The sequence below is a fragment of the Penicillium riverlandense genome, assembly GCF_028828495.1.
Source record: "Penicillium riverlandense strain IBT 135883 chromosome Unknown utg000002l_segment0_segment0, whole genome shotgun sequence".
NCBI classification, from domain to species: domain Eukaryota; kingdom Fungi; phylum Ascomycota; class Eurotiomycetes; order Eurotiales; family Aspergillaceae; genus Penicillium; species Penicillium riverlandense.
Window position 1 is genome coordinate 1,101,606 of NW_026643195.1, and position 18,075 is coordinate 1,119,680.

Here is an 18,075-nt window from a genome sequence, read left to right on the forward strand (position 1 = left end):
ACCAAAGTCACCCTTCCACCTCCTTCCTCATTGCCTCCTTCACAATCGCGCCACACATTTTCGCATACGGATTCGTCTGTACCGCTAACTGCTGCGCAACTTTATTCCCGTACCGTCCTCCAAGAAAGAAATCCTGACTCGCCATTTCCTCGAGCTGATCAGCGGCGAGTCCACGCAGTCGTTCCGGTCCTCCACCGGTCTCTTCTTTCTCTCCCATTATATTCTTTTTCAGTCGCGCCGCTTTTAGTAGCAAATACCCACGGTGCGTGTGTACGTCTGCTAATAGTCGCGCTTGTGCATTTGAGACTGGGTCTGCGGGGGAGCGTGGTGTGGCTAGTGTGATGGCTTGGCCGAGGTCATTGAAGATACGGGTCGCGAGGGGGGAGGATTGGGGTGTGAAGAGAGTGTCGTCTGAGGTAGATTCTGTGTTTTTGTTCTTGCTTTCATCTTGGATGTCTGCTAGGAGTCGCAGAGTTTGTGCGCGGTTGGTGTATGCCGATGGATAGGTCGGGTATGTCTCGATGAGAGCGTCGAAATCGGCGACCGCAGATTCGACCATTTCTCGTGTTGGGCTATCGCCCGATATTTGGCGGATTATTGACGCTTCGCGCTCCTTGAGCGACGCCAAGTCTTGGTCAGAGATGGATACACTTGACGGCCATGGCGGGAGGGAAGGGTCGATCACCACCCCGGATGAGGGCGAGGACTCAGCGTCGAAGAGCGCCTGGAGGACCGCCGCGTCGTTGGTGGTGAGGTGTGGTCTAGTAGTGGTCATTTCGTGGATTGATGGTGGTATCAGAGTAAGTGCGACAACTAAATTCAGTGGTGATGCCGCGACGATAATATGGCGGATATTCTCGGCAATCGGCGGGTATTTCCCAACCTCCGTGGACAGCCGGAGTATGAACCACCAGCGTCACCGAATATCCGAGCCATAGTTCGAATATGACTTATTAAAGGTGCAGTTCTGCAGCCAGATTTAGCTAAGTTCCATCACTAACTTCCATCACCAACTTGTCGCTTCGAGGAATACCTGACAGAGAAATCAAAAATGGCACCCTCAGCCATCTCAACCAGCCCTCCCCCTTCCGAAACAAACGGGACCTCGTCACTGGCGAGCTACCGCGGCTATGACCATATCCACTGGTATGTCGGCAACGCCAAGCAAGCAGCAACCTACTACACAACCCGTATGGGATTCAAGCGGGTCGCATACCGCGGCCTAGAAACCGGCAGCCGAGCAACATGCTCGCACGTCATTCGCAACGGCGACATCACCTTCATCCTCACCTCTCCACTGCGCTCGCTAGACCAGCTCGACCGCTTCGATGCCGAGGAGCAAGAGCTACTGAAAGAGATCCATCGACACCTTGAGAAACACGGCGACGCTGTCAAGGACGTTGCGTTTGAGGTAGATGACGTCGAGGCCGTGTTCTATGCTGCTGTCCGGAACGGTGCGAAGGCCGTTTCAGAGCCGAAGGTCCTCGAGGACGCCGATGGGTGTATCAAGGTCGCTACGATCCAGACTTACGGAGAGACGACACATACGCTCATCGAGCGGAATGAGTATCACGGCGTCTTTATGCCGGGATATCGCTCTGAATCGGGAGCCGAGGATCCTCTGGCAAAGTTCTTGCCCGGCGTGCAGTTAAAGCGGATTGATCACTGTGTTGGGAATCAGGACTGGGATGAGATGGATAAGATCTGCGAGTAGTAAGAATTCTCCCTCCTGTGTCTCTATCATGTCATCAACTAACATCCGTGATCCAGCTACGAGAAAGCGCTCGGCTTCCACCGCTTCTGGTCCGTAGACGACAGCCAAATCTGCACAGAATTCTCAGCGCTGAAGAGTATCGTGATGTCGTCCCCGAACGATATCGTCAAAATGCCCATAAATGAGCCTGCCAAGGGCAAGAAGCAGTCCCAGATCGAGGAGTACGTGGACTTTTACAACGGGGCCGGCGTGCAGCACATCGCCCTCCTAACGGACGACATCATCCGCGACATCACGAATCTGAAAGCGCGCGGCGTCGAGTTCATCAAGGTGCCGGAGACGTATTACACGGATATGCAGGCGCGGCTAAAGAAGGCCGGGCTCGTGCTCCACGAGGACTTTGAGACGATTCGGAGTTTGGATATTCTGATTGATTTTGATGAGGGAGGGTATTTGCTTCAGCTTTTTACTAAGGTATGTGTCTCTCTATTTTTTGACTGGGAGTGAATCGATGACTGATTTCTGGTATAGCATCTCATGGACCGGCCTACAGTATTTATTGAGATTATCCAGAGACATAACTTCTCAGGATTCGGGGCTGGGAATTTCAAGTCCCTCTTTGAGGCTATTGAGAGGGAACAGGAGCTGCGCGGGAATCTGATTTGATGGGGACGGGACAGTTGCTTTGACCCAGATTGGTTCCTGTATTTCTTCACGATTGCATCTAGCGCACCTCTATGTAAATTGCTCAATACCATCGCATAATTTGACCCGAGTACCGTCTCTTTACTTGGCGTAGACAGGGTCGGATATGATGTTGGACCAGCAAGTGCGGTACACGGGCTTTTTCTCCGCTAATCACTTCTTTTTCGATGAGCTGGAACCACCAGGAACGGTTGCGCCTCGCCGTTTGTATTTCCGAGGATCTAGTCCGTCAGGGTATATTCTCGTATCATCTTAGACAGACACGTACCTTTTCGGCTCATCAGCGCCGGGTTTCGGGTCCCTTTTCCACCTTCCCAGAATCCACTGCCCGCCTTACCGACAAGGACTGCTTTGCAGATGCCGCAGGCTTCGGGTCTGTAAATCTGTTCTCGAGAGCAGAAGCCACTGAGATTTCGTTAGTTTATTGCTTACTTATTTCCATCGAGGAGAAATGTCAACATACCAGATCATGCGGTTGGCGTGTTCATTGGGATGATCTGTTTCAGCGTCGTGGCATCTACTATACTGTTAGAATGCCAGTTCATAATAATGTTCTGTCAGTTGTCAATTAATCCATACCTGTCACATGGGAAGACCTTGTCACAACAGCTGAATCTGAACCAGCGGTAGCTTTTCCCGTAATGTTGACAACGGCCACGTCGAGGCAGCTCCTGGCCAGCAACAATACCCAGGACCTCCTTGCGCTGCTATTTGGTCAGTGAAATCTTCAAATATCGTTGACGGGACTGCTGACCTTCTTCTTCATAGGAAAAGCACCGCGGCCAGATACTACGGAGTATACGAGTTAGAATGAAGTCGTTTCAACGCTTGATTTGTTTGACTCACCCGCTGCGGTCCCGACAACCAGGAACTTGACTTCTGGAATCTTTAAGACTATTTTAAGGTTAGCAATAGGATAAATTTTTGTAACATGTAGATGCTCACCCATCTTGCGATGGCAGTGTCGGCAAATCGCCATAGCGCTTTCTCCACGAACGGCCGACACTCCAGGAGAAGGATATACGGTCGAACACTCGGAACATGTTGGAATGAAATGACTGTCCCTAAATTAGCTATCGAGCAAAAAAAGAAACAAAAAGCTCACCTTGGAAGAAGATCCCCTACGGTGCAGCCATCGAGGTCCAAGTAACCAGCGCGATTGGAATGAGAATGCATCAGCTGTCGCCGGAAGGCTGGAATAAACTCAATAAGCCTCCATTCCGCAAAGTAGCTAGTTAATAGACCCACCAATGCTCATAGGATTAGCGCATTTCTTGCACGATTCCATCTTCGGCGAAACATCCTTTTCATCCTTGGCCTGCGGCACATTCTTCACATCGAGGGGTTCTTTGCATCGTTCACATTTGACCGTGATATAGAGATTGGTAAGCTCCAATAACTCGATGCCATACAGCTCCAGGAAAGGAAATGACAGAGCAACACCTTTTCCAGGAGGCTTGTCCAGGATTGCAGGGATAGGTGCGCCGCCATCCTCCTCTTCCTCTTCTTCTTCCTCGAATGAGTCCTCGTCATAACTTGACTCCTCTGTGGTTTCATCGCCACTATTTCCATCTGGAACAGACCATTCAGGCGGGCGCGGGATGACGTGCAAATGTGGTCGGTCTTCTGTATCTGCTGCCAGACCGTCATGGACAGGGGGAGTCTCGGTGGGCTCATGGACAGTTTCTAAGACTGGCAATGGTACATCTTCAGGCTCCTCGGGAAGTGGCGTTTTGGCAAAATTATGCAGGTTGCTGGCCAAGTAGTTGATCTGAGACACCAGATTCAATTGGGAATTCTGCTCAATCCACTGCGCAAATCCCACCTCCGCTGATCTTGCCTCGGTGCTGTCGACTCCTTGGATCTCAATAAAGCTACGTTCCAACGGATAAAGTTGGGGCACTAGCAACTTCACGGTCTTGACAGCTTGAAGTGTTCGAGGTAGGCGGTCTTGTTTGGTCGGCTGAATGGGGACGATGAAAGAGACTCCATCTGGCCTTTTCTGAAACATGGGAAGTCTTCCCAATCGAGCTTCAATCTGCTTGGTCTCGGTTGCCCGTCGTTTCTCAGCCTGCGCTCTTTCTTCGGCTGTGTAGGTGGGTTTCGCAGGTGGCGGTTTTGATTTTGGCGCTTGCGTTGCAACCTTCGGCCCAGCTGTTGTGGTATGTGATACTGGAAGTAGGCTTTGAGCGTTTTCAGAGCTTGTAGCTTCAGTGCTGCCACCGATATTTGGGATAAATGTCAGTTTCGGGCCTCTTTCGAGGGTTGTAAGTAAACGCTCGAGCTGTCTGTCCAGAGACTTCATCCAATTGAGCAGATTCCCTTGACCACTTGTGCGCAAAGTAAAGTCGACCATGTCATCAAACCCTCTGGCAACATTTTCTTGGTATTCGGGGGCCATATCAGCGTTCGTGACCTTCAGTGTGGGTCGCCCTTTTCCTGGGTATGAAGAAGGGACATGAAGAACACATTGCAAGCTGTCCAGCTCAAATGGAAAATCCGGGTCTGATGGAGCCAAGCCAAAGGTCAGAGTTGATCCCAGATCATTGCCTGTTTCTTGCGGGTGGAAGCGCCGCCTCAGCTGGTTGATCTGAAATTCTCTTGGATTCGTCTGTTCAACTTTCGACACGGGCCTTTGAGGTTGGGCAGTACTTGTCGATGGATTTCCACCCACGGTCAAATTTTGGATGTTGGCGGCCACATCTTGGACCGAAGGTTGGGGCTCATCCTCCGGTCTGGACCGCTGTTCAGATGTGATCTGTTTTGATGCCACGGAAGTAGCATCATGAACATACGGGCAAGAAGCGCCAGCACGGCATCCTAAGGGAGTGTCAGCTTCAATATGCTTCGTGAAGACATTGCAAACAACGGCCCCGTGTTATCGCTCTCATGACGATATGGCCCGACTGGCATGCCAGACGTGTATACTTTTGAAAACAACACCAGGCGTATACGAAATACCAGGACAAGTACATACACCTGGTACATCCTGCAAGCAAAAGAGTAAAGGACCTACCCTTTTTGGAAGCAAAAAAGCGGCACTTGATAGGCTTGCGGGGATGTGATTGGGGCGGCCGAGGCGACCTGTCTGGGTCCGGAACGCCTGGCGACTGAGCCGCTGACAAGTCATCACTCGCAGAAGGCGGCGGCTCTGGCCCTAGCATAGTGGTGAGCGTGTGATCAAAAAGGTTGCGGGCCGCGCAGTGCCTGGGGGTGGTGGTGATGGTGGGGGGCGAGAAGACCAGCCCTGTGCGTCAAGGGGCGGAGTGCATGTCCCCGACAGGAAGACGAAAAAAGATACGAGGCGACGACTTACGGTGAGCGTCAACTGACATGGTGAAGGGCGGCAGTCGATTCGGGGGCTGGATTGCCAACGCAGAGATCGGGTGACAGGCGTGGGGCACGTGACAGTAACAAGCGAAGACGTGCAGAAGTGCTGCAAGTGAAGAATCAAGGAGTAGCGGTGGTAGTAATAGTAGATATAGTCAAATGGACAAGATAGTAAATATAGCAGTCGTCTCTGCAGAAACCGCGTGGAGGATCTCATGGTGGGGCCCGCTTAGTGCGGGTCTAAACACGTTTTGACTCATTTTGAGTAATTCTCTACACAACCTCTTACAATCAACAATGATCGATAGTTACTGTGTATGCAATAATAGACAGAGAACTTGACTCATTCGCTTGACGATTGACGATTGAAATTGTTTGATTCCTTTCCATGGGCAGGCACATTTACTCCAGCACCGCGGCCGGCCCTGGACTGCGTGGCAACTACATTGATCTTTATACTTGGAGCTTTACTAGATCTTACAGTGCCTTAGGTACTCGCATCCCGCGCGTTATGTTTGTGAGTTTGATCTGTAACACACACCTATCCCCTGTTTCCTTCCAAGTATAAGAGCCAGCATCAAATTCAAGAACTCTCATGCCAGTCTCGATTCTGGCCACCTACATCTTCGGACTACAAGCCATAGAGCCCAATAGCGATCAATAATATATTCTTCTTGAAATAACCCGCAGAGGTTGTAGCAGAGAACTGTCGCTGGCATAGCTGGGCACTGCGGTGCCGTTGACTTCCGCGGCTTCCCTCGGGATACGCTCGTTGTTAGCATTTGGCATTCCCTGCTGTGCGATGCGGATGCCGTAATATTCTCCATGTGAGTTGAATCCCCTCATCAAAGTAAATCAGTCGCTCGAAACACACTACATGTACGTATGACAAGATAGCCACCAAAGTGAAATATGTTACAGATGACTCCAGGGATGTGCTTGTGGCTGCTTGTGCAGCGCAGCTGGGGACCTCGATATCTGCCTGACGCTATTGGACTAGAAAACGAAAACATCAACAGTATATCTATGCACAACCACCCACCCCTTTCTCGGAACTCTCCGTCATGGACCACATATTAAACCCCTGCGCAACCCTAGACGGTCACTTTACCCTTTCCATAGTTCAGCCGCTACCTTCCGATAAACCCTGCCTTATCTCCCCAACAATAAAGCTTAGTGTGGCGGCCGGAGCTACTACCGTGTTCTCCGTTCACCCGCAGAAGAGGGGTATGTTTTCTAGAACTCTAGCACCCTGGTCACTTCGATCGGGATGCAACATCGCCCCACTGCCAGTATGACTCAGGTGATTTGACGCTGAAGGGATGGCATTTGAGCCTGTTTACACCGACATTTTACTCTTTCCTCTTGCTGCGGGAGGAGTTATGACAACTGCGGCAATTGAGACACGCAGACTGACTATAGCCAATAGTTATGTAGCATGCAAATCAGCGAACGGGGAAGATTCCCCATATTATCGGGATGGAAGGTTCCGAGTGAGCAGGTCGCGGGGATAACTTTATGCTAGCTTCGATAGTGCCTTCCACATGGATGGTGGCCACCCCCCATCGTTTCACCCCCCGGTCTCCTCCGCGAACTTACAACGGCGTATCCAGAGCCCTGGGATTCGGTTTAATATGAACTGAGAGAATATGAAAGGATGTCTGGAGTAACATAGGTCAAGAACGTCGGTATAGGTGTATCTCTTGGTATCAACTATCATCCGAAAGCAATTGTTCCTGCCCCGGACAAGACAGAACAAAAGCATTCTGTTCAGCCAGAGCCATGTGGCGCGAAAAACCCCGAAACAGTGGAAAGTGGAATCCGGTGTCAGGTATGGTCAGGTATGTAATGACTTTCGTACGACGCTAAACCTCTTGCGGTGCAACCGGATCGCCCCTTCCAGAACACTTCCAGAAGCCGCTCGCAAGACCGTGGGTGTGCAGCACTCCTAACCACGGCTGTCTGCTTCGGGATTGTCGGTCGGAAACTCCTTTGCTCCGTTCATCAGCGTGAGCAGGGGATGATGCAATCGGGCTTCTCGCGGTGGTTGTCTGAACCTGTCCACCCTGTCTTTCAACAGAATGGTCTGATTCGCCGGAGCAGTGCGCTCCCAGAAGAGTCGAGACCAGGGCGGGGCGCACGTGATTTGTGGTTCTGCAGGTAACTATTCCGAGAAGCATCAAACAGGATGGAGGGATCCGGATCGGGCATCGGGCTACTATTATTAGTATTCGGGATTGACGTCCAACTCACGGTGTTCAGTTGACCTGGTCTCGTCGGGCTGTAGGATGAGGCAGAAGCAAAAAACTCGCCATTGACAGCGGATGACATCAGGTAAAGCGCGCATAATCAACACCTACAATGAAGGCAATTTTTATGAAGAAAAAAGGAACTGAACTATGCCTCGTAGACAAACAGTATACAAATGCAATCCAATTGACCTAATTATTTGAATTCCGGCTCCTTCTTTGACAGTCAACTGACCCCTACAAAGTCGGGATCGGCTTGCCGATTCCTTCGCAGACATGTCAATGACTTATGGGACCGCAGAACGCGTTATCAAGCCGACAGATAAACAAGGCAGACCTTTTGCGCTGAAAGTTAAAGCAATGCCAAAATATCTAACACCCTGACTGGTCAATTCGCACAAATACGTTGATCTTATGAAGGTACATCCCAAATACAAATATGACCCCTCTATAAACTGAAAAGATGCAATTGTCGTGAACTTACATTGCTTTCATGGAAAAAACACACTCGTACTCGGTGAGACCTGACGAAAACTAAACGCGTCGGAATTTCCGACGAATCATGCCAAGTCCCCGTTTTCTGGCAGGCCCACTGGGAATCCACCGACAAGGTCCAACATAGACAAGACAGGGGAAAGCACAGCTGAGATTCGAGAAACGAGCAAAATCCAACTGGCTAGAACCTCTTCAAGGGTTCTAGCTGCTCCCTTTGGGGGTTTCGTGGAGGTAGCTGAACTCGACTCGACTGCAATGTTACAGGCAAGCGGCTCTGCAGAGCCGCGCTCATACATGGACCGCGATGCACATTGGTTTCTTAGCTCACGCAGTTACCGCTGCGACCGCGTTTATTTAGATAGATATGCTTGTATCTCTCACTGCAGTGGTATTTTCATTAGGCCCCACAACGCTGTTGGGCGTAGTCGGATACAAGCCGAGATGGCATGACAGGCTGAGCATGTACATGTACATGTATGTAAAAGCTCGTGGAGAAGGCAATCCGTAAAAAGGAGACGCCTGTCGGGCGTTTTAGGAATCTGCGATGGGTGTGGGGTGTTCTTAGGTTCTGGAGCACAATCCCGGATCCACACCTCTCGCGTTGATGCAACATAGCCTTTACGCCAACAAGGTCTATTATTGACCAAGGAAAATAAAGAAGGTTCTGCACTTACGTCACTCAGCTATATATATTCTCGGGGAGGAACAAAACGACAGGATGTCTTTTGCCCGGAAGTAGTTACCATACTATTGAAGATGAAACTCACCTACGGAGTGTACGACCGTTATAGACGGTCATGTGCATGGCCCGAAAGAGAACCACATGACCAGCTCTGGATTGGGGGCCGAGGTGGAGCCGGCCGGCTGGTACTATGATGACATCCACTTCACCATGACTGATGCATGATGAGACACCGACGAAGGTGCAGTTACAACATATGGATTCTGTTCGTGGATAGTATTGCAGGTTTCCATATCCGTCGGGCAAGGTAAGCTTCATTGGCAGAAGTTCAAATCAGATCAAGATCAGCTAACTATGACGAAGTCTTAACTACAAGTGGCGACGAATTGGAGTGCAGCGATTTGTATGAAGCTTACACATACGTCGAGAACCCTCCCATAGCTATTTGTGGTGGTGAGAGTATGAAGCCGACGTACAATTGGATTGTAAATATCGACTGAAGATGCTGCTGCAGCCTCACATTTTCCTCATGAGAGCGGTTAACCCAGAGCCATCATGACAGGCTTTACTCTTTTAAGATGTTGTTTATACAAGAGCATGTATGTATGAGATGCGCCTCTCCGCCTCGGGTTCGCTTAGAAAGTCTCCATCGCCGCAGCCAGACTGTGTTGATAAACCAGCACGCGCTCACCATCCACGCGGAAGTTCAATCCGACCGAGAAATGGAGGCCAAGTGCGCATCATTAATCCAATCTGATTTACACCACAGCAACAAGATATGTGGTATGCATTAAGACGAGACCAAGAGTCTTTCCTCGCGTTTCCTTCCTATCTTGCTCTGTCTGCATCTCAGTCCATACTCCATAGACTCCACCCGATAAACCCCGGTGGAGACACCACGCTGTCAAGTCAAGACAAAAAACAAGATGGTGATGAAAAAAGATGTCATAGACCGACATGCAGACATGTGGAAGCGATCAGTGCTGCTAAGAGCTAAAAAAGGGGATCCCGGGTGGGGGGCTGGTTCGGGATCCAGACTCTTGCCCTAGAAGGGCAGGTCGCGAACCAGTTTATGCCAGGCTAAGTTTAGCTCAATCAATAAAAGGTACTTTTGTACCCCTCTCCCTCCGGGCCGGGGGTAGAGTATCACAATCCGCAGGGATGGATGGTTCTCAGCTGACCGTGCCCGATCACCGAAGGCCTGGGTCCCCTTCCTAACCGCCCCGATCCTTTTGGTTGGTTTTTGTAGCACGTCTTTGTAACCCTTTGTCCTTCCTTTTCTGCCATGTCCCTCTTAGGCAGGTGCGGTTTACACACAGTAACTAATTCTACCTGGACTAACTGGTTAGCTGGCTAGAACTGGGATGTAGCTATAGCTACAGTACATAGCTCCCTTCTAAAGCAATGCTTGTTTTCTGCTTATGATAGATACAGATACTTGTAAGTAATCTTGAATTCATGGCTTCTTCCCCCCCACACCACCCTCACCCTCCTTCATACGTGTCAGCGCCACAGACAATGCACTGCAGACGCCAGCGGCGGCTTGAGTCAACCTCGGAGGGAGATGCCATTTATGGGCAGGGATAGAGGCGCCAGGAAACCTTTTGCGGACCTCTTCGAGACCCATAGCTAGACAACGCCTACACTTAGCTATCAGTGCGTAATGGGAGAGCTCGGGAGTCCAGACCGCTAATTCCACCCTGCATGGCGCCAGCCTCACCTCACGTCTACATACTAACAACAGGTATTTAGGTATGCCTGTGCATACGAGTTGTGTCCATTCCAAGTTTTGAATTACTTTTTTTTTGGCCCGCTGAAGGAGCGCGCAGCGGTAGTATTACCAAGCGTACACACACGGAGGTAGCATGTGAAAGGAATCGAGAGATCGATCATGGATGGTGGCTGGAGGACGCGGTCTCGACCCCAAACCGACCAACACTTGGAACATCCCGATTAAAACAGAGAGCTACAAAGCGAGTGGAGGTATCGACAAACAGCCATTATCATTGAAAAGGGTCGGATCCTTGCCATATTGCTTCTTGAAACTTTACGGTCAAGAATCTTTCTTACAAACAAACCGACCGAAAGGAAGCAGCACTAAGCCCCCAATGTGTGTTCCGTCTCACATGAGACCCGAGAAGAAAATAAAGAAGAGGATGTACAAGAAAATTAATATCGTAAAAAAAAGTAGTAGTAGTAGTAGGTGCTTCATGAGATCCATGCAGGGCCGGCGCCCAGTGTGCTGTGTAAGGATAACACCCCCCAACCCTCCCTAAAAAACATAGAAACCAAATTCCAGATGTGTGCGCCCTTGATGCAAATGCAGGTTCATAATCGTACGTGGATATTGTCACACCGGACAGTCCAACAAAGAAGAAAGAAAACAATCACCATCCCTTGACATGGTACTCCCAGGGCCCGTAATCAGTCGTGTAATTTGTCCAAGAGCCATTTTTAGCCAGGTCTTTGTCCTTGACCTGGCTGCCCGGATTGGCATTCGGTCCGACACCATCTGAGGTTTCGACTTGGGCTTTCCGAGGGTCTGGGTACTCCTGGAGATTCTTCATGTCGTGGGCGGTGTGTCTGCGTTTGAAAGCGTTGGCGGTTGCGCTCTTTTGTTGGCGCTCCCAAAGGAGGTGTTTGCGAAGGGACTCGGTCAGCTCGGTTGCAAGCATATTGCGTCGAGTGGTGCGTGGAGAATGCGCAAGAGATTGCGTCGTTGGCGGTTTCATGACGATGGGCTTAGATCGAGGAACGTCGGGACCGCGCATAGTCAAATTCTCTTCGTCTTTTTCTGGCGGAGAGGCCGGAATAGATGGCCCATTAGGTGATGTCAGGCGCGAGCGCTGTAGCGCGGGACTAGATCGAAAAGCGTTGTTTTGCATCCGTCCCGGTTGGTGCATCATCATTGTAAGCAGCGAGCGTCGCGATACCAAATTAGGCCGGGAATCCACCCGCTGGAACATTTCTGGTCGCTCTCGCTCGTCCACGCTGGACCGCCCGCTCTCCGTCACCGAGTCTTCCCAATCCGAGTCTTCGTCATCCTCGATAGCGCTCTCCGAAATATCGTCGTCGGTCTCGATGGCATCCTCGTCCATGTGGCTCGGATTCTTGGGGTGTCGTATAGTCCGTGATGTGACCTGGTCGCTAAACGAGGCCATCTTCTTGGCTGGGCTGGGTTTGCTACCCACCGCGGGTGAATCAGCGGCAGGTTGGTCTTGAGTAACCATGCGATCTTCAAAAGAGCTCTCATCATCGTCACCGGACGAGCCACCTAGTGTGAACATTCCGCCCTTCTTCTTGAGTGGCGATGGCTTTAATTGCGTGGTAGATGATCGAGAGGGGCTAGGATCGGCGGATAGCTTGGCCTGCGATCGGAAGGACGACGAGATGTGGGAAGGCGAGAATCCACGAACCACGCTGGGAGACTTCATCAGATCGGGACAGGGGAGAACTCCAGAAGACGAAACACTAGTGTCGGATGCGGTGACTTGCGCCGAATCGCTGTCGTCGTTGCCCTCGGGGGCAGTGGTCGAGCATGACTCCGTCGAGTCGTGGGGTTTTTGGTGTGGTCGTCGAGGGAATAGAACTTGTTTTGCGGTCGAAACAACCGAGGGAGGTGTAGGGGTAGAAGTCGACGGCCGAGGAGTGATGTCGACCACGGGCGCAGCAGGGCTGACCACCGGGGTCAGAGGTTCTAGGCTCTTCCGTTCCTTGATGTTGAGGACCATGCGCTCCAGATCTAGGGAAGTGATATGCTTCTCCTTGCCCCGACCTAGGCTGGCCATCGAGTCATCACGAACGACAGCAGGCCGATAGTCCTGGCACTTGGGTCGTTTGATGTGAGCCTCTATCCGCTCTGCTTGATCGGATGCGGCCGACTCAACACTGGCGGAGAGCTCCGGAGGTTCCCCGGCTTCCGAGCGAAGGAGTGGGAGCACGGAGGTATCGCTGGTTTTTTCGGGTTCGACGCAAAAGGTTTCGCGAGTCCACAGGCGCCAGCTGAGGTTTTCGAGTCGACGGCCCTGGTCCATATAGTCGGCACATTTTGAGAAGACTGCGTCCAGGTCAGTTTTGGTTCCAATTTCAAAGACAATCCGCGTGAAACCCACCCATCCACATGCCGTGCAGACTCTGTGCATTTGCGGTGTCCACCTTGTGAATATTATCCGCATCCACCGTTAACACCGGTGTTGTAAATCGCGAAGGCATTCTAGCGACGCCACAGCTACGGCGGGAGCCTTTGCTGTCGATAGTTGAGGTGTGTGGGAGTTGTTCCGGGGTCGCCGTCTCCCCCGAGAGTGATCGTACGGCGCTGAGGAGGGGTGGTGCAAAAATCTCTTCGAATCCCGCGGTGTTCACGTTCCGATCGAGAGAGGGCGGTCTAGATGCTGACAGGAGGATGTTTGCAGCGAACCGAATTGAATCTGGCGTCGGTGGTGATATCGAGTGCTCAGGCACGAGTTGAGATGTCAAGAGAGGGGTGAAGAACAGAGAATTCGTCGAGTCCCGTCAAATTTCCGTCCAGGGCGCCACTCGAGATGCGGAGATCTGGCAGTGGGTTAGGGCGGAGGTTATCGGAACGGAGGCGTAATGCGAGTGGGTCGGTCGAACAGCGGTGGGTAATGGCCGCGATCGGGGGTTGAGAAGAGGAAAACGAGGGCGACAGAGGGTGGGAATGGGAGATTGGGAAGGGTGAGTGGGAAGGCGAAGTGAAGAGGTGAATGAAGGAGGAGGGAAAGGAAGGAGGAACGAGAGATAGAAGAGGAGCCGAAACCGATAATTATGACAGAGAGAAAGCGAGAGGGGAATTTATCATGTACGGTATGGTACGAACCAAAAAGGGAAAATATTAAATGATTTTATTAAAGATACTACCGAGGGTCGGTGAGAAAAATCAGTGTGTCACGAGGGACCGGTAAATACCAAACGGTCATTACCGGTATGGCTAGGGCGGCCGGATTGTTTCCGTCTAGAAGGCGATTCAGATTCTTTATTGCTTGTGACTTGCAGCGAACATGAACAGTCCCTTGGTTGGCCACTGGAGCGTCCGGCTGATAGTATTTGCTGTGTTGTCTATTTTGGTCACGGAAGGGTCGTTTGAGAAGCGAGCAGAGGTTGGGACGCCACGGTGTTTTAGTGTTCACGCCTCACATCATGATCATATTCATGAATGAATCTCGAACGGTGAGGCATTTGCCGGGCAGACCGACTGCGAGAGCCTGTGTCTCTTACCGCTCTTTTTTGCTTTCTTCATGGTCTTCCGAAGGGGCACATCCTAGTTAGTTGGGAGGACCTTACATACATATTCGAAATCACCTTCCAAACGGAGCCACCGTCACAAGCTTCCCCCAACACTAGCTACTAATAAGAAAGTCTGTCAAAAGATTTTAGCCGTCCGGCGGTGCCCCGGACTGACGGATAGGCTCGCCATCCAGAGCTCTCGCGGCCGCTAACCCGGGGGACTGGGAAGGACGGGGCCGATCGATCCTCCGGTGGCCCCCCTTGGTCAGAGTCGCACCAGATGCACGTTTCATCCATCATGTGATGCGAGTCGGTCTGGGGTAATTGGATGTCAGTTCATCCTCAGCGGCTGACCTTGCACAACGACCGTTCTCCATATTCGGGTGGTACCAGGAGATGGAGAACAACCCCGTCGATGCTGTGGCGAGAGTCGTAGTTAGTCGCTCTAGCTCTAACCGGCCGAGGCAGTGGAGCTGAACAGCTGATAGGGAGGACAACGCATTGGTGGCAAATCACGGGTCACGCGGTCACGAGAGCGTCACCTGACATGGGGTCCAATATAGCATTGTAGGAGTAGACAGGAGTAGTAGAGGTCTTCTTAGCTGTTACACTCCATTACTAGTGATTGTAGTAGTGTAGATGAGCTGATGGCAAAGTGCTGTCACATTACCCTGCCTGTCAGGTTCTCCCGGTGCCTGGATTCCGCGACCCGCGCCACCCCACCGATCAAATGTGACAGCCCTAATTCGCATCAACAAATGAGGCCCCCGATTTCAATGCTTTTTCTTCGTGTCGCATCTCCTGTCAATAATCACATTCCTCTCACTGCGCTCGCCCTATCTACCCCGGCCCGCCCTCCCCGGTAAGCTAAAAATCGTATGCCTTTCTCTCTCCCAGATCTGCGCAAGGGGCATCAATCCGGGGATCGCGGGGCGGCATCCGCGCATAGTTTGGTCGCTCACCCTTCTAGACTCTCGGTCAGCTGAGCAGATAATCGAGAATCGTAGAGTTAATCGGCAGTGTTTGGTATGATGCGTTCATACCAGAAGGCTATGTTGTGATCCGGGGGTCCCTTTGTTGATATTCTGCGGTAAACTATCGACTATCGCCCGTGTCCTCCGTAAGGCATGAAGTGAATGACACAGTGACGGCCGGGCGAATTGTCCAACTCGAGTTGTGACTGACTCGTCTAATGATTCAATTGTCTTGCAATCCAGCCGGAAGGAAGATTTGCATTTCCGGCCGATCATCTTGTACTTTATTGAGAATCATCTCTGTTTCACCTCAACCCGATCAATAGAAGAAAGGCGTAGGTGTTTACCCAGTGCCATACCCATCCCAGACGATCAAGAGAACCTTCTTTCTGATATATCTGAGATCGACCTATGCTTCTCTCTGTTTTACTCTCAAGCCTCGATACACAATGGAGAGAGACAGTCACACTCTCGCCGAGCATGCCTCCAATGTTCTAGATCCAGCCCTGTCTCTCCTTGTTTACATGTATTGATATGTGAGCTAATCTCTCTCCCCTTGACTCCTGCAGGAAAGAATATGTGTCCGGGTATCTGGGAGCCCTAGCATGCCTCTGTTCATTCTCCGACAGCGGCGGGCCCACTTCCCGGTACACGCACTTTAGTCTCCAAGGGGTTATTTGTATAATGTTGTTGTCCATGTGCTCTGGCCCTCTCTATCTGCGACAATGCGAGGGCAGAGCCTCCTAGTCAGGGCAACAACTTGAAAATGTGTCAGTTTTACAGTATTTGGTATTTCATGTTTCTGGCGTTTCTGTACCCCCGATCCGGCCAGACGTTGCTCCCCGGACTACACTCAAATTCTTTGCCTAAACCCGGAAAAAAACCAGACACAGCCTGGAAGACGGATCGGACACACAAGGGAGGGTTGCTTTCTGGTTGGTTGGTTACCAACTGCATAACTCTCCAAGGTTCTTGCATGCACGCAGCCGTCGTGATCTGGAGCCAGCCTCACTTCCCAGAGTTATCAAATCGAACCTTCAGTCTCTAACACACTGGATCTGCTCTTTCGTTCGTCAGACAAACAACGCCACGAGTCGCCAGTTTTGCAGCCCGTCCGCCAATGATCCCAGCAACAATAACTATTTCGGGCCATGTGCGCCAGTTTATTGGACTAGGGGTGGCTATCTTTTCTGAACTATCCCTTGCCCCTGATTCGCGGCGTCGATCAAAGACAGTTGACGTAAAACGATTTGCCGGCGAGCTAATGTAACTCACTAGGGTCTTTGTCTGCCCATGTACAGCTGATCTGTGGGGGAAAATTCTAGACCGTTGACATCTTTGCCGTCCTTTTTGTGACTCTATTTGCCGGACGCCACAGCGCGCCAACGAAGATCGATCGGGGTACCAGGATGGCTATTTGCATTTATTGGGTGCTTTGTCTTCCGCCCACCAAAGAACACACGGCTGTCTACTGACACATGACGCCTAAATACAGAGTCCGGGTTGATGTTCAGGCTAATCTCCGGGCTCAGTCACCTGGCTTTTTCCCCGTCCGCCACGGCGCCTGTTGGGGGCTTCGGGGCCGCGTCCGGGGCAAACGAAACGAAAAAATGAGTCTCGCTACGCTCCATGGCTTGCAGGGCATGTCGATCACTTTTTAGTTGTGCTGTGCCCTTTGTTGATAGGGCGTAAATGACAGACTTACTCGTAAAAATAACACCATGTGCCAGTCGGATGCCAATAATCAATCCGGGGTCTCCTGTTTGTTTACTACCCCAGACTGTTCCCGCCGCATCCGGGACTGAAAGACAACACCAGAAAGAAAATGACCCTTGTCCGGTCGCATTTTGCAGACGAGTATCGTATCGTCCGTCGCTGAATGAATACGATACCAACTCCTATTTCTTTTCTTTTCTTTTTGATGAGTTGGCAGTCGTGTGACAGGATCAACAGCAGCCCCGAAATAGAGACGAAAAGAGATGAGACGGAATGAAGGGCGTCAAGAGAGACCCTGAGACCCGGACGCCTACGAACAGAACGCAGCCACGTCAATGAACCCCCCGCGCCATGTGATGGGGGAAGAGCGGGAAGCCCGACACTCAATCATGAGGCTGATGCCCTCCGTCGCCCGTCCCGCATGGAATCCCTATTTTCACCGCAGGTCATCTGAGTTCACCACGCCGGCCAGCAGCTAAAAGATTCGAAGGAGAGGAGAGGCGAGCCATGAATAGCATCACTCGCACACAGGGTCATGGTAGGCGCATTTTCAACCGAAGCTACAGGCCAGGTCTCATCGGTTGGAATATGGGCTTGGACGACGAGAATCGAAGACCGCTCTCCCGATCGGAGTACTCAGATGCTACTGTCACACCGCACCGATGGATTTGTATCGGTGCGGTCGACGCGGGTGAGCTCGAAGTTTAACCTACTTGACTTGACATCCAAGATATTTCTGTCGGGTGTCGCGGTATTTTACGACTGGCACAGCGCTAGCCTGAAAATGTTTTCTTTTCTTGACCTGCATGAAATCGAGCTTGTCTTCTCGTAACTATCTCCCGAGCGGCTCTACCTGTGTCTATGATTATTGTCTCTCGGGTGACGCGTCAAATCAATTGATGGCTCGCGATCATGTTCCACCTCCAAGATTGCTGATTACAAAAATAGGCCGGCAATGTCGCGTAT

General features: G+C 51.3%; 4 protein-coding genes across 4 annotated transcripts; 1 reads left to right on the forward strand and 3 right to left on the reverse strand.

Annotated features, from left to right (window-relative positions):
* Positions 1-7: 7 nt before the first annotated feature.
* Positions 8-775, reverse strand: hmgX (the record flags this gene model as incomplete). Its single annotated transcript, XM_057194154.1, has 1 exon — positions 8-775. The coding sequence occupies one exon, from the start codon at positions 773-775 to the stop codon at positions 8-10; it is 768 nt and encodes a 255-aa protein (XP_057055509.1).
* Positions 776-1,051: 276 nt separating this feature from the next.
* Positions 1,052-2,380, forward strand: N7474_002740 (4-hydroxyphenylpyruvate dioxygenase family protein; the record flags this gene model as incomplete). Its single annotated transcript, XM_057194155.1, has 3 exons — positions 1,052-1,713; positions 1,771-2,188; positions 2,246-2,380. The coding sequence occupies 3 exons, from the start codon at positions 1,052-1,054 to the stop codon at positions 2,378-2,380; spliced, it is 1,215 nt and encodes a 404-aa protein (XP_057055510.1).
* Positions 2,381-2,572: 192 nt separating this feature from the next.
* N7474_002741 (CHY zinc finger protein) lies at positions 2,573-5,583 on the reverse strand (the record flags this gene model as incomplete). The annotated part of the gene is made up of 10 exons (XM_057194156.1): positions 2,573-2,640; positions 2,688-2,824; positions 2,883-2,936; positions 2,999-3,123; positions 3,174-3,208; positions 3,266-3,313; positions 3,365-3,477; positions 3,525-3,612; positions 3,668-5,239; positions 5,436-5,583. 10 exons carry the CDS (start codon positions 5,581-5,583, stop codon positions 2,573-2,575), a joined length of 2,388 nt encoding a protein of 795 aa, XP_057055511.1.
* Positions 5,584-11,562: 5,979 nt separating this feature from the next.
* N7474_002742 (uncharacterized protein) lies at positions 11,563-13,387 on the reverse strand (the record flags this gene model as incomplete). The annotated part of the gene is made up of 2 exons (XM_057194157.1): positions 11,563-13,232; positions 13,288-13,387. 2 exons carry the CDS (start codon positions 13,385-13,387, stop codon positions 11,563-11,565), a joined length of 1,770 nt encoding a protein of 589 aa, XP_057055512.1.
* Positions 13,388-18,075: the final 4,688 nt, after the last annotated feature.